At 40.0% G+C, this 26,752-nt stretch overlaps 1 protein-coding gene across 10 annotated transcripts in view; it reads left to right on the forward strand.

Annotated features, from left to right (window-relative positions):
* Nucleotides 1–26,752, forward strand: part of SULF1 (sulfatase 1) — a 186,040-nt gene that overhangs the window by 147,556 nt on the left and 11,732 nt on the right. For all 10 annotated transcript variants that reach the window (XM_033080115.1, XM_033080149.1, XM_033080131.1 and 7 more), the window contains 7 exons: nt 4,231–4,381; nt 5,395–5,570; nt 6,122–6,250; nt 6,513–6,569; nt 7,551–7,680; nt 21,903–22,119; nt 25,267–25,513. In XM_033080115.1, the coding sequence (XP_032936006.1) occupies nt 4,231–4,381; nt 5,395–5,570; nt 6,122–6,250; nt 6,513–6,569; nt 7,551–7,680; nt 21,903–22,119; nt 25,267–25,513 (1,107 nt within the window). The remainder of the gene's footprint in view (nt 1–4,230; nt 4,382–5,394; nt 5,571–6,121; nt 6,251–6,512; nt 6,570–7,550; nt 7,681–21,902; nt 22,120–25,266; nt 25,514–26,752) is intronic.

Here is a 26,752-nt window from a genome sequence, read left to right on the forward strand (position 1 = left end):
ATTATTCAAACCCAATATTTTTAGGCAGTATTTCTGTGAACATAATTTCTTTTGTTGAGTAGAAACAGGAGAGAATTAGGAGGTTGTAAATAGGGGCAAACACAGATTTTTACTATGAGCAATTGAACAAATGTTTGGAAACATACTTGTTTCTCTCCACATTATCCCATCTGTTAGAGACATGCATATATTTAGATTAAATTTTTAGAAAGCAAATGTTAATTTAAAGTTGTACTAAATTCCTGAAGCTCTTAAAACATGCTGTACTCTCCCAATCCTTTCTTAACTGTAAAATACATTTTTGTAATAATGATTTGCAAAAAGGTTGTATTCCATTTATTTCATTGAATATGACAATTCTGTTCAGTTACTAGTAGAAGCCAGTGAAATTCATTTCTAAATTGTTTGTTTGGGGACCCCATTTTAATAGATCCTCATGCACAAGCATGCATATTTTGGGTTGTTGGGTATTTTTATTGTTTCTTGCCTAATTTATTTGTGGTACCTTAAGAGCCAAATAAGATGCATTCTTAATTTTGAAGTTCAAATTTAAATATATTATTATAGTAAATATGTTGTCATAAAGAGTTACTGTGGCCTTTTGATTACAGCAGTTTCTGCTAATGCTACTCCTTTTCTCTCAACATTAGTATCTACATGAACTGATGTTTACAGATAAATAAATTATAGATTTTGCGGTGAATCTTTCTTTTAAAATGCACTAGTGCTTACAAATATTTATTCCTTCCATAGTCTATAGATCATTTGATTATCACTGTAAATTTCTCAGTAAACATATTCACATAGGTGGCTGATTACAAAATCTCAGGGTGAAATGTTCTCATTATGAGTACAAGTTTATAGGAAAGTGACTATGCTCAGCATTTGTTACTATTAAGTACATGGAATTTTTTTGTTAGTTTAACTGAGAGTATCAATTCAAAATTTTGTTAATCTGGTGTCTTCTAGTGCTAGAACAGATCTGTTAGGGAGTGCCAAGTGATCTCTGTGTATTAAGTTCATCACAGCATGTGTTGGACAAATAAAAGAGAGCAACAGAGCAATCTAATTTGCCCAAGTTAGTATATTTTACAAGAATGACGAGTACTACAGTAGCAACTTGCCAGACTTGGAGCCCATGGACAACCTGAGAACAATGGGCTGCCTGGCACTGTCTGCTGATGGTGGATCAACAAATGTACTCAACACAAGATGGATTCCATGACTCAGAGGAGCCATGGAAGACATCGCACACATCTTCCACTTCAAACTTCCAGTGCAAAGAGGAATCAAGGAAATGTAGATGTCAGTGTTACTTCACAGCAGTACTTGTCAATACAGAGCAAATTGTTCCCAAAAATGGGAGAATAGAAACAGTGACAGACCATGCCATAATGGACTTTCAAGGACTTATAACAGCTGAACATTTAATTGATATCTCCAGCAGCTTCAAGAAAAGATTTTATGATAAAAAGTTTTCACTGATCAGGAAGAGGTCTGGAAATGTCATGTAAACGTTTTAGAAGTCAGCAATATTCTCCCTAAGATTTACATCTGCAGTGGTTGGTTGGTTGGTTGTATTTATACCAAAAAAAAAAAAAAAAAAAAAAAAAGCTGGATAGGTTTGAGGGCAGTGTCAGATCTTGTGCCTGGCAACCAGTGACATTCTAGTGGATTTCTGAAAGGCCCGACAAACAAGAGTACACAGAGAACATATACATGCTGCAGGGGTTTGGAATTCCTTTCTGTCTCCTCCTTAGTACTCTTGCTCTGACATTATGGACCCGTGTTTCACATTTATCCATCAGCCAGTGACACTGGATATTTCACAGAAGGTTCCTGTTCCATGAACTGTCCGGGGGGAAAATTCTGCTCCCTCTCTGCCTGCTGCATTTCTCACCCAGAAAATTCAAAATGCATTTGGAAAGTGTCTGTGAAAGGTTTTAACTGCCCTGCTAAACCCTTGAGTGCTGCTTTTTAAAACTATCCATTATGTGGAGGAGGCTGCTCACAATAGCCTGGGAACATAAGACCTGATCCTGCCTCAGCAGCTGGCTCTCCTTCCTGGCACAGCAGCAGGCTGTCACCACGCTGCTGGCTGAGCACAGCTCACAGCCACCTCATCCCTCTGGGGCTGGGGCACTCAGGACCCCTCTCAAAAAAAACCCAGGGTTTTACTAGGAAATGCTGATTAATCAAAAATGAGCTCCTTCATGGGAAAACGTCTTGTCTGACAAACTTCCAAGGAAACAGAGAAAAATTTGCACTGAAAGTATCCTTCTTTTCTGTCTGATAAGTGGTAGGTGACAAAACTCCTAAGACTTGCTTCTTCAAGGGTCTCCCTCTGCTAGGACTGCTGGCTAGCCAGTGACACAGAGGGTTGTGCTGTGGGACAAATCTTATTAATATTATGACAGTATTCATTTTAAAATCAGACTTCAGCCATGGGAAACTACAAAAACTTTGGCTTTTCAACATGAAATAAAAGATTTTTCAACAGAAAAGGAATTCTAGTTTATGCTTGTCTTTGCTCAGTAGGGAGCTAACCTCTTCACACTTCTTAATCTCTATCAAAGTCCTGTGATACTGTTGCACCGCTTCTCTTTTCCCTTGAGACTAATGATTAAGTAGGTTAATCAAAACTTGCTCTGTGTATTAAAGGCATACTTCTCAAATTCTGCCTCAATTCTCAAATAATGCTCTCCAGTTAAAATGTGGACTCCACTAATTTATTGAAGTTGACTATCAGTTACCTACATCATCCTTTCAGCTGATTTTTGTCCTCAGAGCATGCAGTTAAAGGTTATACATATGGTATCTGATATAAAAATCAACTGCTTCCACCATTCTGGGATCACATACAGCCACGTAAAGAAAAATGAAACCTAAGTGAAGGACTGGTCAAAGATATGACTCTAAGTTATGCAGTATTCTGATGTTGTTCGTTTTAAGAAAAAACAACTACACATACATATTTCAGTAGGAAAAACGTGCCTTTTGTTAATACACATTATAATTTTCAGTACCTAAACAGTAAATTAATACTGAATTGCATTTTCATTGTAAGCTGAAAAGAGAATAAAACAAATCAAATTAATCACCCAACAGTGTTTTTTTCACTTTCTCTCTATGTTTCATTTTCAAATATAATGCTGCTATTCATGTACCATGGATTGCAGTGTAGTAGAAACAGGAGGAAAATAAAACCCAAAGAAACTAATGAAAATGACAAAGCCTAGATTCCTTCTTTTTAGAGAAGGAAACTGCTCATATGTAGGTGAAACCATCATGGGACGTGGATTTTGCTTGGTTTCTTTTCACCTTGTAGTTGTCATGTATGCTAGACATAAAAACAAGACTGATGGAGAGCTCTTGTAACATGTTTCTCTGTAGAAAAAATTTACTTGACACATTTTTTTGCCACACATTTTCTCCCAAGGTGATATCTCTGGGAAAATATTCTTGTTTCTTACAGGATATCTTTCAAAAATACATTGGCTGTGGATAGAACACTGCTCTTAAATATTTCTTCTGATGTTTGTGCAAACTCCTAAAGCATCATTCTTTGCTTTAGATAGGACTCTGTGCCATACTTCTTCTTGGTACTAGTATCAATAGCAGTGTTAGCTAAATTTTGTTGTCATGGTTCATTTTATGTTTGCAATGCACTGTGCTTTGCAGTCACATTGAAAATAACACCTTAACAGTATTTAGTGTAGAACCTACTATAACATTGATGGTGTTCTTTTACTGACTACTAAATTTCTTTATCCCACTGGAAAATACCTTTCTTTGGCTTCTATTTAAAGGTAATTTCTCTTCTGGAACTATCATGGCAATATACCTTAATATTAAGTAAGCAGTAAATTTTGATCTCTGACTTCCTTAATTTTTCTTATCTATATGGAATGCATCATTCAGATAAGCCTTTTAATGATTACAGGTTTGTTAGAGAAATAGATTTTGGCAAATCCCAAATATTAACATGGAACTTGTCTTTTAGTCTGAAGGAAAGCTTGGAAAGCAAGTGGTTAAAATATTTTGAGGAGGTGATGCATGATCCAATGAATCTTGGAAGCCAATGAAGTGATGTTTGTTGATATTTGTCAGATAGCACATGGAATTTGTGATTTAACTTTTTGTTGGCTGTTTTCTGTATTGGAGGAGTTCCCACCTCTCTCTGATGTCCGTCACGCTGCACAACTTTTCAGATCTGTTCTTTTCCTGCAGCACTCCCAGCTATAACTATGCACCAAACATGGATAAGCACTGGATTATGCAGTACACGGGGCCCATGCTGCCGATCCACATGGAGTTTACCAACGTCTTGCAGCGCAAAAGACTTCAGACCCTGATGTCAGTTGACGACTCTATGGAAAGAGTGAGTGCAGGAAACTGCTCTGAATACAATCATACCAGTCAGTAACAAAAATTAAATTAATTAATTCTTTCTTTACCTTCACCGACCACATTGTGAGGAAAGTAATTGCACTGTGAGGAATTACTCTGCTTTTTCTCAGTGGAATTGAATTCTGGTTCTCTGCAACATGAGGCCAAGCTCCTGGCTTTCTTCTTTCAATTGCTGGGTCAAAAAAATAGTGTGCTTTTTTAAAGGGTGAAGTCACTGGGCCTAGCATAAAGCCTGGTATTAACAGAAGATGCATCACCTGTGTGTACACATGGATAGACACAGGTGCGCACATGACAACTTCTGTTCATTTATTTCACTCACTCTCTTCACAGTTTGTCCTTCAGTTGAAATCTGGGAACTGGCAAATCACAGCAACTCAGGTGTCAGTCTACAAGTGTTTGCAGAAGTTAGGCAATGCAGTGTACTGCTAATTATAGGTAACATGATACATGAACTATTAGGTTTACTTTGTATGACTTTTTGTTCCAGAATCAAGCACCATGACCAAAGATCTTCCCCTAGAGAGATTTCTTCAAACTTTAATAAAAATTTACAGCTTTTTCCCAAGCCCACAACTGTAAAGAATGAGAAAGTTGTAGACTAGCACAGTAAATCAAATCTGAGTACCTTTTCCCCTAAAGCTGTAGCAGACCTTTTTCACAAGCTCTCTTTGAGTACACAAAGAATTTTGGACATACTAAGGCAACTACCCCATCATTACCATACTTTTTCTATTCTAATTTTCTGGAGCTGTTTAATTGTCCCCTCTGTCAAGTGTGAAATTGAACTGGTATGTTGATTTTTTCCCAGCACGGAGAAGGCAAGATGTACAAATGCCAATCCCCAGAATCTGTGTCAACAATGTCATTGATGCCATGTTTGGTCCTGCATATTTAAGGGTTATACATGATGGTTACACATGATTCTGCACAAAACATGTTTTGCTGCACTTAACTCGGAGTTCTTTCTGTGCTGGGTTGCAGTTACACCAAATGCTTGCAGAGATGGGAGAACTGGAGAATACCTACATTATTTACACTGCTGACCATGGATACCATATTGGGCAGTTCGGACTGGTCAAGGGGAAGTCAATGCCATATGACTTTGATATTCGAGTTCCCTTCTTTATTCGTGGTCCAAGTGTGGAGCCGGGATCAGTGTACGTTCCCTTATGTCTCTAGCACAGCTGTTGAGCCTAATGTAAAATGTTTCTAAGAGCATGTAATTATCACTCTGTCTAGTTTCATTTCATAAAGGATGCCCTATTATTGCAGAGCAATGAGTCTCATAAAGAGGCAGTTTTTGCACTTTGCATATTATGAATAAGTTATAATGCAGATGAGAAAACTGTGTAATGCATAGTCCTGTAGGGTTAGACTTGGGTTTTGCTTGTAAAAACAATGCGCTCATCTTTACTGCTCACTCTGTCGTTTAGCATCATGCCCTCATTGTCAATGAGATAAGAGCAGTGTTGCTGCTGCACCTCCTTGTTTTATTGTGCTTAACTTTTTCTTTGTGATGTCAGTCTGCAGTACTGGCCTATCGTCCTGAGCTGTAGACTTCAAAGAGGGTTTTCTAAACTTAGCATTTCTGTAGAGCTTTACATCTTCAAAGCCCTGATAAGCATTAATTATCATTCTATTTCCAAGAGAATGTGAAGACTTACACATTGAACACATGGCAACTATGACCTTTCCTGTTGATTTGCAGAGTGCCTCAGATAGTTCTGAATATTGATCTTGCTCCAACAATTCTGGATATAGCAGGCCTTGACACACCTCCAGATATGGATGGCAAATCTGTCCTAAAGCTTCTGGACTTGGAGAGACCAGGAAACAGGTGGGTCCCAAGATCCCTTTTTAGCCAGTTCAGAAGCAAACACCTTAGTAAATCAACAGCTGTATGGAAAAACAGATTCTGTGAAAATGAGCTGTGTCATGGCAACAACCACAGCTTTCCCATTTCAAGAGTCTCTTAAGTAGTAGATCTATAAAATTGCACATTTATATAAGTGGAGAGGGTTTTTTTGGAAAAATAATTTGTTAACACTTTCAGTGGTATACTTCAGTGCCAGCAGTAAATGTTATTATTTTACTTTCAGGTTTCGAACAAACAAGAAGACCAAAATTTGGCGTGACACATTTCTGGTGGAAAGAGGGTAATTATTAGGGGTGAGAGAGTTTTGGGAGAGCCTGCCTGCTGGGAGCACTCCCTTTTACACACTTTCCTTTCTGCTCCCTCCTCTTCCTTTCTATGATCAAAGAAGCAGTAAATTTTGCAAGCAAACTGACAGGCATGACTTTTTTCCTATTTTCCCACCACTGCCTTTGCAATCTACTGTGCTCCTAAATCCCTTTCTCTGAAGAAATTTGAAAGCATGCATTTCTGGTGATTCTCTTAGCCTCTTTCCCTAACATTGTGCTTTTGCCCAGTTTTGTCATTATCTGAATTTTTTTTTCCAAAATCTCTGTTTCAAATCCAGCTGTGTAGAATCCTCTTATCATCTGATTTTGTATTTTCCATCACGTATTAGAAGCATTCTTCATTTTTGTTTGAGCTAAGACTTATGTGTAATTGAGATTCACAACTATAACCGCTCCTCTCTTTGCTGATAACTCCTTATGTCCTCTTACCTTGCCAGTTGTTGCCCTGAAAATTTTCTCTGGGTAAAAATTTTACAGCAATTTCCTTTTGGTGCTTTATAACTTTAGAGATTATGAAAACCTTGTCTGATCTATTACAGAGCAGTGCATAAAAGACACACCATAATATGTAAGATACAGCCAAGCTTGTGCTGAGTATGAAAGTCCTGTTTTGTCTTCAGCTGTGTTTTCCAGCCAAGAAAGTATTGCTTCAAAGGGTTTTGCTTCGTGAAAGAACCTATATTTATGTATGAATGATGCTGAACTGCACCAGTTAGAAATATTTTAGCAGCACTTATCTTCTGGCAATTTTCAGTTGGTCACCTGAGCCTTTTTTTCAGTGTGTGCCCTACATCAAGAGTCAGTTACAGAAATGTGGGGATTTTTTTCCCCTGAGAAGACATTAAATCTTCAAGCAGCTACATTGTTCAAGTTACAATCATCCTTAGGGCTTAGAACTGTGTATCTAAAACATTCCACTTTATTTTTTTAATAAGCAAATTTCTACGCAAGAAGGAGGAACCCAACAAAAACACTCAGCAGTCTAATCAACTACCCAAGTATGAGAGAGTAAAAGAATTATGCCAACAAGCAAGATACCAGACAGCCTGTGAACAACCAGGACAGGTAAGCCACAAGTAACTGCAGTTTTCTAGGTGTCACAGGGAAATATGCATTTTACACTCTGGGTCAAAAGAATTTGAAGAATATGGCTTTTGGAAGGTAACTAAAAGATCACTGTTGTTAATATCTTCAGAGCAAAAGAAAACCAGACAAATTCCTCTAAGCAGTGGTCCAACTTAAGGTGTTGAAGACCTGGTCCTTTGTTTGCTGTCTTAGTACAGAGTTTATTGTAAAACTCCTGTGCTCAAAGATAACAAGAAATGACTACTTTTTCTCTGATCATGCCTTGATAAATATGCAAGATAGTTCGGTGGTAATTGTTAATAGGGGAGACAATCTTTTTGAGCAGTGAAAGCTTGTACCAAATGGGCTAGTTCAAAATTACCAAAGCAACCTGGTTAGTCCTAAGGTTATACAGGTTTTTATTTGCTGGGATGCACAACTGAACAGCGCACTTAGTAATCATCATCCTTTATCATTTTTTGAAACACTTTCAATAGAAAGGTCCCCTTGCCAGAAACGCTCCCTGTTTCAGGTTGCTGTAAGGATTCAGGCGGTGATACCCATACACAGGCATTACTTTTTCTTCTTGACGATTTCAGTGTAACGCCTGACTCTGATACAAAGTTCTATTTGCCTGCTCATAAAACCAGAAATTACTGCACCCCTGACTACTATGCTTGCACCTGCATCTCTGCAGTGCACTCACAGGAAGAGAGCTAAATTAAGAAAAGTGGTTCTGACTCCAGGCTCTCCTCAATCCATGCTGAATTAACGCTATACCTATGGTAACATGATGATGGGGAGATGTGTAAGCGAGCAGTGTGCCTTCTCACTGACACTCCCCCAGCTGGGGCACACGCTGGGGGCCAGGCAGTGTCTTGTGCCTGCCCTGCCCTCCTTGTAGCCCGTCAAGTGTGAGGTGATTTCTGCCAGGCAGGCGCTGGCGCTTTCCCCTCAGATGTTTGCGGAGAGCGCTGCCGGCGGCGTGGGGCTGGCGCTGAGGTCTCGGAGGGTGTTTGGGGAGGCCACAAAGCCCGCTCTGTGTGCGCTGAGCTCAGAAACGCTCCGTGCCCCCTTCCCCTGGGCACTGCAGGCACAGGATTCCTGGGCATCGCACCTCGCACTGCACTCGTGTCTTGGCTGTCACATCCTTGGTGGGTCCTCTCCCTGCCACAGCTCTCGCCTCACACACGCTCCTTTTTTAGGGATGTACGCAATATCGCGGTCTCGCCCAAGCGCAAAGTTTTCAGGAGTTCGAGCACTGCCGTTGTAAAGAGAGATTGAATTTGAAAATTTGAATGCTTTATAAAAGCTAAAACAGATCAGTGAAGTAATTTAGATTGTTAGATGCTGTTTCATTTTATAGTAACAAAACCTTTTCTTTGCAGTTATTTCTTATATTTATTACTTCCTATGCCAAAGTCCAGGTTTGGAATAACTACTTTTCCACATATGAATAGAAAAGGTGAAGCGTCCTGACAGGAAACCCTGCTCACAGCCCTGTTCTCAGCCCAGGGCAGTAGACATCCCACACTGGGGAATCCTGCTTGATCAAAGGGAAGAAGGCTTCAGTCAGCAAGGAGACTACAAGATCAGTAGTGTTTGGTAGAGGGTCTCCCACTTACAAACTCTCATCGAGATCCTTTCAATGCTGAAGATATTTTAGCTGCACAGAGCCCAGCAGCCTTCCCTCACAACTGGATGAAGGACAAGGCTGAACTGACCTCTTTAAGACCAATTTTCAGACACAGCCATTGGTGTGTACACATTATTTTCTGTAAAAAAAAACAGATCAAGGCTGTCCCTGATAATTCTGACATCCTGGAGGCTTCCTGCAGGGATGCTGAAGTTAAATGTGCCTATGGAAAATTTCTGTTAGGCAGAGCATCATGAGGGATGGAGCATCCTGTGGGCTGTTCAGCCTTTGGAGCACAGACCCATTGCTCCCACTCCATTCACCCTCATGCCCTGGGAAACAAGGCCAGTTTCTCTCCCTGTGACTACCTGGGGTGCTCGCAGGAAAGCCAGCATAGAATAGGTAAGGTGTGAATTTAAAGACCAACACTGGATTGACATGAACTTTAGTGAGGCATTGCAATGCGAAATAAGTGTCTGCGGGATTTTTTCCATGCTGAGAAGTAAAAAAAAAAAAAAAAAAAAAAAAAAAGGTTGGTAGGTCAAATGAAAGTACTTTAGTCCAAATGTGGTTCGTTTCAATGTGAACTTCTGAGCCATCATAGTTTAATATGAGGTTCCTGCAGCAGACTTGCTCTAGTCATTTTCCTATGCACCTCTTAGAAAAGAGAAAATATTGCTGTGCATGAATTAACTTTGTTTTGTCTTTTGAGATTTGTATATTTGATTTCAATTACATAGGTGCATATATAGAAATAAAATCTTCATTTAAATTATGGTGGTTTATAATACTTCCTACATTTACTCTAATCAGTCACAGCTAACATCAGTTAAATTAAAATTACTTTCACAGAATGAGTGATTGCTGACAGATTCTAAAATAGTGAAATTACTGGTCTGTGGGAAGCTGCTTCTAAGTGTCTGAAACTAAGAATAAGCATTTGGGGAATTAATACACCATTAAAAACTTGCTCTTAATTTAAATTTACTCTAGTCAATATGTAGTTTATTTGAAAAGGAGACCACAAGGAAGCTGAAAAAGAAATTATTTTTTTTCTTGTATTAAAATGAGGTGTGATCCTGAGATCCGCTAGTTCCAAAATCTCCCAGGATGTGGTACTCAGGATAATGCTTGCTTCAGCTTATTTTCTCTTTAAAAGAAAGGAAAATGAGGGAACCTAGCATAATAATTTTTAAATTAGAAGTTTCAAATTTCTTATTTTTTTAATATCCAACATGTATCTGAAAACAGATAAACCTAAAAAATGGTGGGGGGGGGCTGTGAAGAGAAAATACTAAACCATCTGTAAAATATAAATATAAAATACTTTCCCTGGTTTTTTTTTTTTTTAGACTGCAGACTGCATCATTTTCATTGTAGATCACATTGTAGATCACTGTCCCCTTGCTGTTTTTTCATAATACCCTTTATGGCAGGGCAGTTCCCAAGCATTCACCCATCTCCTTGAGAACATCTCAGAACTGAGATGTGCATTGGGTGTGCTCACCCCCGAGTTATGTCCCGCCACCACTGACACGGGTGAGCAGCCAGCCCATGCCCAGGAGAGGAGCGCTCCTGCTGAGCTGCATCAGCCAGAGTGCTGCTAGCAGGTCATGGGAAGTGAGTACTCACCTCTCCCTGGGGCCTGTGGGCTGCACCTGGAATGCTGCATCACAGCTGGGATCTCCACGAGCAGCGGGGCTTTGGTGAGCTGGAGCAAGTCCAGGGGAGGACCCCAGAGATGGGGTGGAAGTACTGAGAAGGGGCAGAGGTTTGTTTAGCCAGGGGAACAGAAGGAAAGGAAGAAACTAATTGATTCCTTTAATTAGCCACTGGTTAGTGGCTAATTAGAGAAAAGACAGACCCAGGTATGTCTTGGAGGTGCACACCAAAAGGACTATTGATGCCTTGGGTTTTACCTTTTATATTTTTCAGAATCTCTGCTGCTTAGTGTGTAACTCTGAGATTTCATGTTAGGTGTTAGTTCTCTCCACAAGGTAGTTAGACAAAACAATCCCTTTCTAGCTAGACAATCAAGGACAACTAGTACCCAAAAAGCATAAACAACATGGAAGGGAAAGGGGGCAACCAGGGGGCTGAGACTTCATAGACTGGGGCTGTGGTTGGATAATTGGCCCCAATATGTAGATGAACCAAAACTTATAAAAGTGTAAAGACTCGTGACCAGGATCCATCTTGGATTTTATTTGGGTATGGCCCCAGCCAGGCTCTTGCACTGCCCAAGGTGTATCCTTTCAATAAATACCTATTTTATTCCTTTTGCTCTGGTTAGTCTCTGTTCCAGGTCAGCCTTTCCAGGGAACACTATCAGTAAGAGACAAGTTGCAGCACGAGAAATTCTAAATAGATGCATGGAAAAAAATGTTACCATAAATATAATTAAGAACTGGAGCCCAAAGAGGCTGTGGAAAGTCCACCCCAGGATACTTCCAAACCTAACAATGTTGCTGCTTTGAAAAGGAGGATGAACTAAATGACCTCCAGATGTTCCTTCCAGTATATGCTCTTAATGTTTTGCTTGCTTAGTACCTGGCCTTGAGGATTTCATGTTTTCTTCTTCCTCCTCAACTTCATAACTTGGGAAGTGCTGTTAATTTTATGAACTTGTAAGTGAGTTATGGGTCACCTGCCCATGTCATATTTGGATGTAGACCAGATTTCAGCTCTTGCCTTCCCTCAGCTGTTGATCTGTGCTCACCCAAAGCACAGCCAGGCTCACTCCCCTGGCAAAGGGAGCAGGAGCTGATGGGGTCCTGCTCAGCTTTGGGGTTTGGACAAGGGTAGACATTTCCTTTGCAGTCCCTCCACATCTCCACATGAGAGAATGCTCAAGAAATTATGATGGGAACAGGAGGTTTCTTCCATAGTTCATATGCCAAATTTGTCACCAGTTTACATGGTGTAACTTACTGAGGTCACCTGATTGAGCCCAGTTGGTTTAGCAGTGGATGCTGATGGGTTTTAACACTTAAATGGCTTGCAGTGTATTTTTATATTTTGTTGATATATATTTACCCTCTCAGTAATAAGCTACACTGTACAGAAATATTGATTTATCTGCAGCATTCATCTGCAGCATTCATCTGCAGCATAACCCAGCTTTTGTTTTAAAATGAGAAACAGTTGGTGTCAACTTGTAATAAAGCTTTGTTAATTTTCCAACAGAGCAGAAAAAATAACATGTGAACAAATGTTTCTCTGGATTAATACAACCTTATCATGACACAAATCTCTTCTCAGCTTTCCACTGGAATAACCTGAGACAAGAATATATGTTAGTTCAGGAGGTTTAGAAGCAAGCTGCTCTTAAATCCTCCAGCAGGTTATTTTTCTTGAACTCATTCCATCTTCTCACTCATGAAATTCTTCTGGATACTTAGCAAATATCAAATAAAACCTTGTTAACTGTGTTTTCATTTATACTTTTTCTTTCTCTCTTCCCTTACCTAAATTAAGGAGTTGTAATTAAGGAGTTGAGTTAATTCATAAGTATTTATTCTTTTTCTCTCCAGTCTGAGTCATAGGAATTTTCCTAAGGCATAATTTTGACTTCTGGGACCTAACACTCTTTCCCAGATCACAGTTACCTTATGAGGTCTGGTGACTGATAGGCTGGATGTCTCCAGTGTACTGCTCAATCCATTATTTATAATCAGTATCAAATCCATAGCCAAAAATGCATTTTTGTCCTCTTAGAAAAATTACAAAACCCCAATCTTTTTTTTAAATTTTCCCAATAGGGTAAAAAAAAAAAAAAAAGAACCACCCTCCCAAAATGAGGACTGTGAAGCACTGTGTTCAAAATTTCAGCTCTTAGATCGGATGACTCAGCAGCGAAACCCAGACATGGGTCTGTTTATTTTATGGGCATACATCTCCTACCATCTGCTCGACACTACCTGCCAGTTTGTGAACAGCAAAGGTCTGAAACTTGTAAAGATCCATGGCCTTCTGCCAGCTCCACTGAGCACTGGCAGTGGGCAGAACAGAAAAATGCATTGTGCTGCCCATGCTGGTGTGACATGCACACACATGAACTCACACTGTGCTGGACAGGTATAATGCTATAGCTGCACCTTCCCAGTGCTCTCTTTTCATGCCTCTCAGCTTTAGAAATGGATAATATTGTGTTTCCTCCTGGGGAACTGTATCCCAACACTACCCTGAGGAAATAATGTTTCATTCGGAGAAAATGCCTGAAGACTGTGCAGTGAGATTTTAGTTAGATTAGGTCTCAGTGCATTTTACAGTGATCTCAGGCTTTACGGGTAGTCACTGGAGACATGTTGCTGAATCCAAACATCAGCTTTGTGGTGAATGTGCAAGATTCTTCTGGCTCTGATCCAGAAACCATGTTTTGTAGCCTGTACTCTTATGTCTCACATATTCTTCACTCTCTAAAAACCTAGCATAAGAATTCCATTTTATTACTGATATTCATATTTATCAAATTATCATATCAGCATTCAGTCGAAAGCACGTCTATCTGTCATAGTGAAAGAATCTTTGCCATCAATCAGCTCACAGATAATATTGTAAAGGAAATTAGAATAGGGCTTATTAGGTGTAGTCTGGTTTGGCTCGAGTATCTATGTTCTCATAAAATAAATATCACAGACCATACATTTGTATAGGTCAACTTTATGACCAGCTGCAGAGTTTGAATAAAAACACATACACTGGTAAGAGCTGCCCAGAAGTGTCAGATGGCTGGCCAGCCACTGACAGCCAGACCCTGAGCACCCACTAAAACCCAACTAAAATTATGTTATGCCACATTAACATCACTCATGGATTCTCCAGATTCCAGAACAATCTCCTGATATTTGCAAGAGTCAAAAATCACCTGGTGATCAACCTGTTTCACCAGAGCATTGATTCAAAGCTATCTCTTCTTTGCCATCTCCCCACTGATACCATCTTCTCTTAGTAATATTTCAGTGGAGCATCTGTGCACAGGCTTAACTGGAAGCAGGTGTTTGGGACCAGCTATGTGCTTAAAACTAAGTGCATACTTCAGTGCTTTTGTGAGCAGCCCTTGTAGCTATTCCTCACTTTAGACCCTACAGAGTCATCGCTCATAGCTGACAGAAACATGCCTGCAACTTAGTTGCTCAAGAATTCCTAGGAATTGCCAGAAATTATGATACCTCTAGTTAAAATACCACTCTGTTTATGAGTTGAAACCAAATATGAAGATAAGTTCCTTTATCTCTAAAAATAATCTTTCAAGGGATGGTATTTCATATTTCAGCCTAAATAGTTCACATTTCAGCCTAAATATTTAAGTTTTTATCAAACAGAGAGCAGCTCTTCCCAGATTTGACAATTCTTCAAATTCAAGCAATGCTTAATTGGACGTATGAAGTCTATTCTGGATAAAATCCAGAGATATTCCAGGAAGATCACTGGTTTCATCTCTTTCAATGCACAACTGTGTTCAACATTTTCACTAACGTCTTACTGGTGTTCTCTAACAGAAAGACCTTTTTGCTAGAGTGGCACCTTTTTTAACAAAGTATATTTTTTAAACCTTTTTTAAAGTAATTCCATATGCCAAAAATGTCTAGACCGACAACATAATTTATGCAAGAATTGTTTTTAATGCTTTCTGTAGTACTCCTTTGAGGTTCTCTTTTTGCAAAGTTTCCATTTTAAAGTGTCCAGTGAAATAGAGTATAAGCTAAATCCTCTGAAGTTAAATGTATATGAGACAATAGTAACATATTATTATTGGTATTACTAGTTATAGCTAAAGGATTAAATATATCCTTTTCATTGGCTCCTATTTGTTTGCACCTGAGAGTGGATGTTTATTGGATAACAACAGAAGTCTCCTGATGTTGAGCTGTAACTACAGGCAAGTTAATAGATTTGGTAGAGAATGCTATGCAGGTGAAATATTTGCTGTCTTGACCTAGGTGCCTGCATTTCTAGAGCTGACTATGCAGTTCATGCATTTTTTATAGCTGGAGAACTGCTATAACCATGACACTTAAAATCAATCTTGTCTATACAGCAAGAATGCAAATTTTGTAGTCTGTAAAATTCCCAGGCAATTTTCTCTTTCTTTCTTTTCATAAGCTTGTGAAGTAGCTCAAAATGGCCAGATTTGTATTGTTATTTCTGTTATCCAGTGATTAATTCCCTAATTTCTCTTTTTTCCCTCCAGTTCTGTCCCTGTGCATTTATCCGAAAGCATTTCTAAAGCCTGTCATACATTTCTGCCCATATTACATCAGTTCTTATGGGACAAACTTCTTCTCTATCTGTTGAACCACTGACCACTGCATTTTTCAGGAACACTTCTCAGGGCCTAAGGCTGTATATAAATAACTGCCCTTGAATATATTCATGTTGTCAGACTCTGGAGTATGATCCAATAGAAAGTGGTTCAGTTATGAGAGTGGTACAAAACTTGGGATCTGCCATTACAGGCAGTATCAACTCAGTTCTAAAATGGAGGAGGAGATTTTTTTTTCCACAAAAATGCAGCAATTCCAAATTCCCTGAGTGCACCTGGCAAACCATCCCTGTTAAACAGCTGCAGTCATGTGCAATGTTGAAGTACTGCTGAGATGAAACAACACAGATTAGTATTTCCAGGGGCATTTAGGAGCCTTGGTCAGGACCAGGGACCAGTTCAGCTCTATGGGAATGCATAGAGGACATGACCTCAGCCAGCAAACATTTCTCAGTATTCAGGTCCAGTTCAGCAGAAATGAGCTGCTGCTACTCAGTACTGTTTACCATAGACAACTAATTACAGGGCACTTTTCAATATGTTGTGTGGCATGGCCTCTTCTAATGGCCCAGAGAAAGCAAAAGCAAGACAGCTCTGATTGCAGTAGCACAGCCCTGAACCAGACTCCTTTTCCAGCATTATCACATCAAGTCCCCTGGCACTCCCTCAGATCTGGTTACTGCTAATGAAGGAAAACAGTACACACACATTCAGCCTTGTGATGGTATTTCCATCTAAACTGTTTTCAAATTTAGAGTATACCTCGCAAAACAGGAAAAAAGGGAAATGGGATGTTGAGGACAGGTTTGAATTCATGAAGTCTTCATTTTTCAGGCCTTATCTTAACATTCTGAGCAATAATACTCAAAGTCAGTCATACATTACAAAAATGAAAAAGCACCTGTAAAAATATTGCTGCTATGTTATATTTCCAGTTGCATGTTTTTTGGGGTTTCGTAACTTTGTGATAAAATCTGACAAGGTATTTAACACTGACATGTCTACTGCAAATACTAGGTGTTTACATTTCATAGAAAGTTTTAGCTTGCCTACTGTTGGGACACTTTTCCTGACTTGTCTAATTCATATCCTCTCTATATAAGGGTGCAGCAACTGTCTCAAATCTGTCACAGTCTATTAACTGCAGAAAGTTGCTTGGAAGTCCTGACTCAGTAGCTATTTACAGTGGAGCATGTCACAGTGATTCCTTCTGAATGTATAGTTTTATGCCTTCATTATAATCAGTAATGAAATAGACTCAATTTTAAGGCTGTGGCATAACTGATTAATACCAGGAAATTGAGACCCCAGCTAGTTATGAAGTCAATTGGTGTTGCCTTCCTTATGTAGCTGCAAGTGACAACTGGAGCCATGCCAGCAGCAAGGCAAAGCAAAGCCACCAAGTACAAACCATTCCTTTTAACCAGCCCATGTTCTATCCTTCATCTTTGAAATGTGTTTATGAGCACAAACTTCTATCCCCAGAAGAAAGTGCATCATGCTGATGCCATTATCCAAGGAAAAGCTCCTGCTGCAGCACCGTTGCAGTGCTTGCCTCAACACTGAGGAACAGGCACAGGTAGTTACATGTTTAAACTTCGGGTTTGGCAGAGATTAAAGCAGACAGACTTCTGAAGGAGAGGAGAGGAGAGGAGAGGAGAGGAGAGGAGAGGAGAGGAGAGGAGAGGAGAGGAGAGGAGAGGAGAGGAGAGGAGAGGAGAGGAGAGGAGAGGAGAGGAGAGGAGAGGAGAGGAGAGGAGAGGAGAGGAGAGGAGAGGAGAGGAGAGGAGAGGAGAGGAGAGGAGAGGAGAGGAGAGGAGAGGAGAGGAGAGGAGAGGAGAGGAGAGGAGAGGAGAGGAGAGGAGAGGAGAGGAGAGGAGAGGAGAGGAGAGGAGAGGAGAGGAGAGGAGAGGAGAGGAGAGGAGAGGAGAGGAGAGGAGAGGAGAGGAGAGGAGAGGAGAGGAGAGGAGAGGAGAGGAGAGGAGAGGAGAGGAGAGGAGAGGGAGAGGAGAGGGAGAGGAGAGGGAGAGGAGAGGAGAGGGAGAGGAGAGGAGCAGTGGTTTAACCCCAGGCAGCATCTGAGCTCACACAGCCACTCACTCTCTCCCCCACCAGTGGGATCAAAGAGAGAATCAGAAGGGTAGAAACTGGAAAACTGATGGGTTGAGATAAAGTTTGATAGGGAAAGGAAAGCAAGAGGGAATGCATTCATCCCTTCCCAGGGACAGGCAGTTTTTCAGCCATGTCTGGGAGAGCAGAGCTCCACGACATGAAACAATGACTTGGGAAGACAAAGATCATGACTCCAAATGTTCCCTTCTTCCTCCTTCTTCTTCCCACTTTACATACTGACTATGATATCCTATGGTCTAGAATATCCCTTTGGTCACTTGGAGTTGCCTTTTCCAGCTCTGTCTCCTCCCAATCCCCCAGCCACACCCAGTCCCTCACCAACACGGCAGAAGAAAAAGCAGAAGAGGGCTTGACTCTGTGTTAGCACTGCTCAGCAATAACAAAAAAAGTCTCTGTATTATCAATCCTGTGTTCAGCACAAACCCAAAACAGCCCCATACCAGCCACTGTGAAGAAAATTAACTCTACCTCAGCCCAAATCAGCACAATAGGATAGGCTAGAGCTATTTCTGTTGGAAGGGACCTGCAAAGATCCAACTGGCCACTTCCATGGCATGTTGTTAACAGTACTATTCAAATGCCTTTTGAACACTGACAGGCTTGGGGCAACAATCCCATCTCCAGGAAGTCTGAACAGTGTTTGACCACTCTCTTGGTAAAGAAATGCAACCTAATGTCCAATCTGAACCTCCCTTGACACAACTTTGAACCATTCCTACATGGCCTATCGTTGGATCCACATTGCCCTCTCTGCTTTCCCTCCTCAGAGAGCTGTGAAGAGCAATGACATTGCCCCTCAGCCTGCTTCTTTAAAACAAGGCAAACCCAAAGTCCTTAGTTGCCAATCCTTTTACGCTTTTACCTCTCCTAAACTCCTTTACAATTTGCTAAAGGGGGCAGGGAAGGGCACTGGGAAGAGCTGGCAGCCAGCGCACGCACAGCCAGGCTCCAAGTGCATGTGCAGAACAAGTCCTGCTTGGTTCAAGGTGGCTGTAAACCAGAAAACCCCTCCCAGTGGAGTAAGTTCCATCAGCTTTCAGGTGTGGGGTTTCAGGGCTCCACTGGTGTTGGAAGCATTAAATATCATTTTTCACCTTTGCTTTCCCTCTGAACCTAAATCGAGGAGGAATGTGAACAGAAGGTGGAGAGCTGAGGTGAGAGAGAACTAGTTGCTGGAGGGTAGGTGATGAAATGAGATGAAAGAACGAAAAGATGAGTCAATGACAAGGAAAAGGCTGACACAGATGAAGTTTCACAACATGACTGAAACAATAAAACAGCTTGCTGCAGCCAAATGTCAGGGGCTTGGTTTTTTCTCTACTATTAGTTTAGAGTTTTTAATTCTGAGTTAGAACTCTTTCCTCCTACTGAGGTGAGAATAACTCAGTGGAGAGGTCCCTAAATCAGCATGCAGCCAGAAGCAAGGATATTCCTATGGCAACAGTGAATTGTTAGATTGTCTTAGGTGTCTTGTGAAATATCACTGTAAGAAAGAAGGTAAATGTGGGGAAAATAAGAAAACATATACAAATTAAAATTTAATGAAGACATATTTAGTTTTTGTAAATGCTAATGGGGTTATTTAAGTGATAGAGAAATGGCAATCCAGAAACCAAAATTTATGGTCCTGAACTTCGAAAAATAGTTTGGTATTCAAAGTGGGAAAGAAAATAGAAAACAGGGGAAGGGGCAGTGCATTCAGTCAGAATCTTTTATGTACATTAATGTATTTTATAGATCTAAAGATGAGCAGAAGGAGCATTACAATTTAACTGCATAAGACATACTCAGTGCCTGATTATGCTGGCATGGGCAGGGATTCAGGAAAGTTAGACTGAAAATTCCATCTTAGAACTCTAAAGCATCTTTATAATGACACTTTTTAAAGTAAAATTTAAAAAAAGAAAAATAAAAGAGGAAATGAATCACATTTAATCCCTGTTTTAAATAGGGAACTATTACTGGCTTGTACTAGACACAGAGCGTCTTGTTTCAGTGTTAGTCATAATACTGTTAAAAATGATCTGAAAGGTTATTGAAGCCACTCCTACAACTTCTTGCTATGATTAATCCTAGACAAAGAGAATACTGATTCTACTTTAAAATGCTGCTTTTGAGACTCCCTAAGAACTAGTGCCATATGTTTATAACTGTAACACGTACCCAATAAACACAGGAAATACAGTGGTGCAGTCAGCTCTTATCCTGTAACAATCACCGCTTGCTGCGGAAGGAGGAGAGCACATGCTACTGCAGAATAAAATCTGCAAAGCTTTACAGCTCTTGGACAACTTTTCTTGCAGAAAGTTACATTGTCACTTGTGAATGTACCTTTACACTGAAAGTCTGGGCACAAGTGTAATTTCTCTGCCAGCTGTTAGGCTTGCTCAAATTAATGTCCTGTTACACATGGCTCACTGTTCTGAGACCAGAGTCATACCAATCCACAGGAGTATCTCAGCATGGAACCCATCTTTAATTCAGCCCACATGTCAGGCCAGAGAGTGCACTCATGGTGCTGTGGTTCAGACCCACATCAGCTCATTCTTCAGGTTATCAGGCCAGAAAATCTACCTGAGGCTCAGTTTCCTTTCTCCATTCTTCAAGTCAGCATGACAGCATCCCCAAAACAATCCAGAGCAGCCATTAGTTAATGGAACTTACCGAAATGTGTATGCTCTGATATTCGTGTTCATTTCAAAAATTAAGTTGACAACTCCATTAGGACCAGCATCCATCTGTCTTGTTATTATTAATGAGGCAGGAGAAAGCTACTTCTGCTATTCAGTTGTGGGAACCAAGAAAAGGACACATTACAGAGAAATTACTGAAACTCCTGATAAAAGGTTCCAGTTACCAATAGCATTACTGAGTTCTGCTCTTTGCAATATCCAGCCAAGTGTAGTGCATTGTATATAAACTCTGATCATTGTGACTTAAGATGCAAAAGTGAACAAAAGTCACTGAGTAATAGTTGTTCATGGTTGTATTAAAATTATGAATAAACATAGCTATTTCTAGTTCTGTCTGTTGTTATTCAGACTACCACTGACTTAAAATCTTCACAGACTTCTTGTTTTATGTAGTGTATTGTGAGTGCCATGTAGGGCAAGCTTTGGGTACGGGCAAAGGAGCTCTGATCTCTCAGCACCTACTCTTTTTTTTTAATAACATTTAGGGGTTTTTTAAGACAGTGTGATATGGAAAGGAAATTAAAGTCCCAGTTGCTTTTTAATTTGAAATGTGAAGGTGATGGGATCCACTGGAAAAATCCACCTGGAATCTTCCATCTGGTTCAGTGATGTTGATAATTAAGTCAGACAGATATTGTGCAGACAAACTGGAAAAAAAATCTGTTTCCTTTCATTCTCCCACACTTGCTCTGATATTCAGCACACATACAATGCTTTTCACAGGTACTCCTTCCAGAGCTTTTTCTCCCAAGTCTCATACAAATCTCATGACTTACAAATCCAAAGGAGTTTATCCAAGATAATTTCTTGTTTACTGTCCCTGAGGTTCTTCCCCTTGCTTGCACCTGCTGGCTGCAGGGAATGCTTTATGTATTTTTCTCTAAATCCCATCCACAATTTGTCCTTTTCTTTCCAAAAAACTCTACAACTAAACCAATTCTTCCTCATCCTTGGATTGGGGATTTTTTTTTTCATTTTTCCCTGAATCATTCTAGAAAACCCAAGTCACAGAATAAAGAAAAATTTTTTTTTTTTTTTTCAAAGAAAACAAAGAGTTGGTGAAAACTGCCCTGACAGTAGTCCTTGACTCAGTAAATTAAGACTTTTTACTTGCTCTTTTCAGGGATGTGTGTAGTCTGGATACTCTTTTTATTTTTTTATATATATATATATGTATGTATGTATGGGTATCGGTATAGGTATAGGTATAGGTATAGGTATAGGTGTATGGTTTTGGGGGTGGTTTTTGTCTGGTTGTATTTTTTTAATGCAGATTTGAAGTGATTTCATTCAAGTTTGTGTTTCCCTGGAGTGAGAAAACTGTTGTGAAGAACGTGACTGAATTTGTGCCCTAAAATATTTCCCTTCTCAGTTTGTTATTCAAGGGACTGCTTAAATTTTAAAAGAAGTTTACCTGTCTCCTTTTACTGTCGACCTGAAAGCAGCAGGGTTTGGAAGGCTGCTGGGAAATCATTATCGTGTCTCTCTCTCGCAGAAGTGGCAGTGCACAGAGGATGCTTCTGGCAAACTTCGAATTCACAAGTGCAAGGTGCCGAGCGACATCCTGGCCATCAGGAAGAGAGCGCGCAGCCTGCACTCCCGGGGATACGGCGGCAAAGACAAGGACTGCAGCTGCGGAGACACCAATTACCGCAACAGCAGGGCCCAAAGGAAAAGTCAAAGACAGTTCCTGAGAAACCCCAATGTGCAAAGTAAGTGTCACTTGATCTCTTGGACTCTGAGGCAGAGAGCAGGGGGGAAATGGCCAGCAGAGCATTTTCCAACCAGTATGTTCTTGCTTTCACCTTCGTGTCTAATGAAGACGTCTGTAATTGGCAGTCAGGCTCTACATGACTACCTCTGTAACAAGTACCTGAAGTGGGCCTAAAGCTGGAGAGGGATTTTTTACAAGGGCATTTCGTGATAGGACAAAGGGAAATTGCTTTAAACTTAGACAGAGTGGGTTTGGGTCAGATGTTAGGAAGAAATTCAGTACAGTGAGGGTTGTGCAGAGAAGTTGTGGATGCCCCAACCCTGGATGAGTTCAAGGCCAGGTTAGGTGGAGCTTTGAGCAACCTGTTCTAGTGGCAAGTGTTTCCTTGCCATGGCAGGGAACTAGGCATTCCTTCAGGTCCTTTCCATCGCAAACCCTTCTGTGATTCTAGCAGCAGCGTAACAGAGATATTTATCCTCTGGACCGCGGCGCGGAGCAGCCTCTGGGCTGCGGTGCTGTGGCGGTGATGCTCTGGTGCCACCTCTCGGACACGGCAGCCCGGTGGCCTCCGCGGGGATTCCCGTACTCGCCAAGGTGGCCACTTGCAAGTGTTTTATTGCAAGTTAATGCTGAATTCAGCGGCTGTTCGGTGATGCCCGCACACATCTGCTCCCCGCGGTGCTGCGGGGATGCTCGGGGACCTGAACACTGCTCTCCTTCCCTTCTCCCTGCCTGCCTCCGTGCCCGCAGGGACACGAGTGGGATCACAGTGTCCTCTAGTGGAGCGTGGGCTGAAGGGATCCTACAAGAGGGTTTTAGGATTCTAGCACTCCGGTTTGTTTCTGCCAATGACTTCTACAAAAGAAGCCCATTTGAAGAAGCTATTATTTTTAATGGAGCGCAATTTTTCTGCTTTCTGCCCGGCAATGCAACTGAATTTCTGTAGCTGTAGCAACAGAAGCAGATTTTAGAATTTGTTGAGGAGTAGGCTGTGTTCTCCTGCTCTCTAACTAGAGTACAAGACAGGGAATGAAATAAAGATGGATCTTCAAAGAAAGATGTTAGTGAAGTTGTATGAGAAACACAAAAGTTAGAAGGTGCTGCACAGATGTCTATGAACTAAGAAAATAATGTCAGCATAATTCAAAATATTTCCTGATTTAAAGCCCCCTGCACTGTGGATGTGAACAAGAATCCCTGGTATTCTTTGTACATTCAACCACAATATTGTCTGTCTTAAGTTGTCTCATTGTTTGGCCTAAATGCTGTCTTGATCTAATTTCTTCCATTTGTTTAGCATGATCTGAGGAACCTCACAGTGTGTACAGGCAGAGCTCTGCTGAAAAGCTTACTGCCAGGGTGATTTTCAAACTGGGGAATGTTCCCTCAAGTGATATTTTTGTAGGGAGATATGTTCTGTGTACCTTGGAAAGAGCTGCTGCCAAGTCACCAGCAAGGGCTAAAGGAGGATTGTGACTAGAGCAAGTTACTTGGGGAGAGAAAATAGGAAAAGGATGAAAAACATCTGAAGCAGGCATCAGGAAAAGTTGCTTTGTTATGCTTTAATTTTTGACAACATTCTTACACCTCTTCCCTTCTCTGCCTCCTCCAAATCAGCCTTAACACTCCTCTGAGTAGAGCAGACAGAGACTCATAATGATGAAATATTTTTAAGGGAGTTACTAATTCAGGCTTGTCTTCAGTTGGCACATGCACAAGATGCTTATATATTGCACCCTTTCTGCCACTTGTTAACTAAGCAGTATCATCAGAGGCTTTTAAATGCAAGAAATTGTTCCATCTGACCCTATGAATCTTTCTATGTAATTTTACTAAAGAGTAATATGGTTACAGACCAGAAAGGTGCTTTGAAACCAGTTTCTCTGTTCATGAAGGTGAATGTCCTCACTGACTTGACTGAGGCACCTGACAGCAGGTGATTGCTGAAAAGGTTTAGGACAGTTCAATGAGGGTCACTATGCTCTCCTTTAAAAGATTCTTGCAGGAAAGGTTCAGCCTGAATCTCTCAAAGACACCAGCATAAAAACTTCACTAGAACTGATGCTGCCTGCCAAAGGCAGTACTTTCTTACAGCTGTTGTTTTCTGCTGGATAAATTATTGTTAGGTGACATGGATGTGCTCCGCATAGATGCAACAAATGGAAATGCTCTACAACTGACTTTTTACAAGCTTAATTTTGTATGTCTAGAACTCTCTGTGTGTGGCTTTGCTAGACAGAATATCCTTTGGTGTGGTATTGACTGTCAGTTTTATCAGCTTGGTTTGGTCAAGCACATTTAGCAAAAGAAGTAAAAAGTGTAAGAAAAGTCTTTCAGACTGAGACCAAACAGAGGTTCTCTTGTACATGAAATTAAAGACCACTCAAAAGAGTCAATTGTCTTAGTTAATCTTACTCCTACACAGTAACTAAAAGAGATGTAACCCTACTAAGCTCAGAGCTTTCAAGGGTAGAAGTGACAAAATAAATCTCACTGTAGCTCTGCAATACAGGAACTTTTTGGTGGTCTATGACTTCCACACATAAATACAAGCGACACGTATGTCAAACTGTATGTACACATATACATAAAGATACATACAGAGACTGATATCTGATGAATTCTTACCCTCTAAATTCTTACCTTTAAAAAGGAAAAGGTGCTAACCTTATAAAAATTATTTTTTTATTCTAAAGTATACATTGAATATATCACATGCCAATTTACAGGTGGTGACCTTGTTTCACAGTACTGAATGGTTTCATTTTCTAAAGTGGTTTCTAATCCTGTGTTCTCTGATCTTTTTTTTGGTGTCTCTTTCTAGATATCTGATTTCTGAGATACTGTTTTGTATTTGAAGATATACATGCTAACTGTGGCATAAGGTCAGACTAACATGAAATGCAAACCTCAAAGAAATCAAAATTTCATGCTACTTATGGTAATTTGGGCCACAATGTATAAAAAAAAATTAAATAAGTTTCTGTAAAGTCACAGAAAAAATCAACTGGTTTTATTGAACAGAGTTCTTCTCTTTGGAATATGTTTTGTGTTCATGGCATGGATGTACATACATATATACATATATACATATATATGTATGTGTTATGTATACATTTGACTGTGAATGTTTCTTCTGCTTCAGAATACAAGCCTCGATTTGTTCACACCCGCCAAACCCGTTCCCTGTCTGTGGAATTTGAAGGTGAGATATATGACATAAATCTGGAAGAAGAAGAGCTGCAGGTGCTAAAGACCAGGAGTATCACCAAACGCCACAATGCTGAGAATGAGGAGGAAGGAGAGGAAACTGCTCGTGCTCCTCGTGACACAATGGTCGCTGATGGCACTGATGCTATAGGTCAACCCAGCTCTGTCAGAGTGACACACAAGTATGATTGCTTTCCCTATATGGTATTTTTGTTTTAAAAATGAAAATTAAATCTTCATTTTCTAACTGTACTCTTTCTCCCTCTGTACTATATTTAGGAACTTGAAACTGAAATCACAAGAGTTTAGATACATAAGTTGTACAACCTGAGTTGTGTTTTTTAGAAAGTGGAATAATTTACATTTAGTATGTGTATTTTAGTATGTCTTTAGTAGTATATATTTAGTACATATTTTAGTGTATTTTAAATTGAGGCCTCTAGTTTAGGTTTTATTTCTAGGAAGGAGTAGGCATCTTCAGAGGGAAATTCATCCCTTGTATCAAAATATGAATCTTATGATGGATTGATCACCCTGTTAAGCTGATGCTTCTGCTGTTTAAAGTCTAGATTACCAGTTCAGCATAGAGGCCTAAATCTGAGATGACTGAAGTCCTGCTCTACATGAGATTAGATCAGACACATCATGTTTCTTAATGCTTAGTTGTTTGCAGCCATTAGCACTAGCTAAAATAATTAGACACAATACATCTGAACGAAAAGGCAAACATCTTAGAATAATTTTTAATGTTAAAGAGTTAATATTATATATTTGAAAATCCAGGAATGTGTAGGCACAAAAATATATATTTGTTTAATCTCTTTTATTATATGTAAAATGTAAATAGAGTTTATATCTTCTTTTTTTTTTCTTTTCTTTTTTTTTTTCCTTTAGGAAAACACAAAGGTTAGTTTTGAATAGGAAAAGAAATCCTTTCTTACACTGATAATTTTCAACCATGGAATTATTAAATCTTTAAATAGTTTTCCAGAAAAAATATTATTTCTCCATAAAGTGTTTTGACCTTTACAGAACAGTATTGCTTTCAGAATTCTTTGAGTGAAGACAAAAACAGAATAGGATAACATTGGAAGAGATAAGCATCTACATCTTTTTTCTGTTATTTTCAAAAATTAAAAGAAGTGTTCTGATGAAGGAGAACCCAAGGAAAGTTCTGTCTATAAAATTAGATTTCTCTAATTAAGGAATTTCTGTTTGTCAGCATGGTGACTTTGAAAGCCCAGCCTGCACTCTGCTGGATTTTATATCTCAGTCCACTGCCTCAGTTTTTCTTGTGCTTTTTTTTCTCTTGGTAAAGCTGTTTTTTCAAACACAGTTGTGACTGTTTTGCCATTGCACTGGTTTGTAACTCAGGTGCTTTTTGCTTAACCACATGTTTGAACTCCTTCCTCTAACTGGTT

Source organism: Catharus ustulatus, chromosome 1, assembly GCF_009819885.2.
Source record: "Catharus ustulatus isolate bCatUst1 chromosome 1, bCatUst1.pri.v2, whole genome shotgun sequence".
Classification (NCBI taxonomy): Eukaryota; Metazoa; Chordata; class Aves; order Passeriformes; family Turdidae; genus Catharus; species Catharus ustulatus.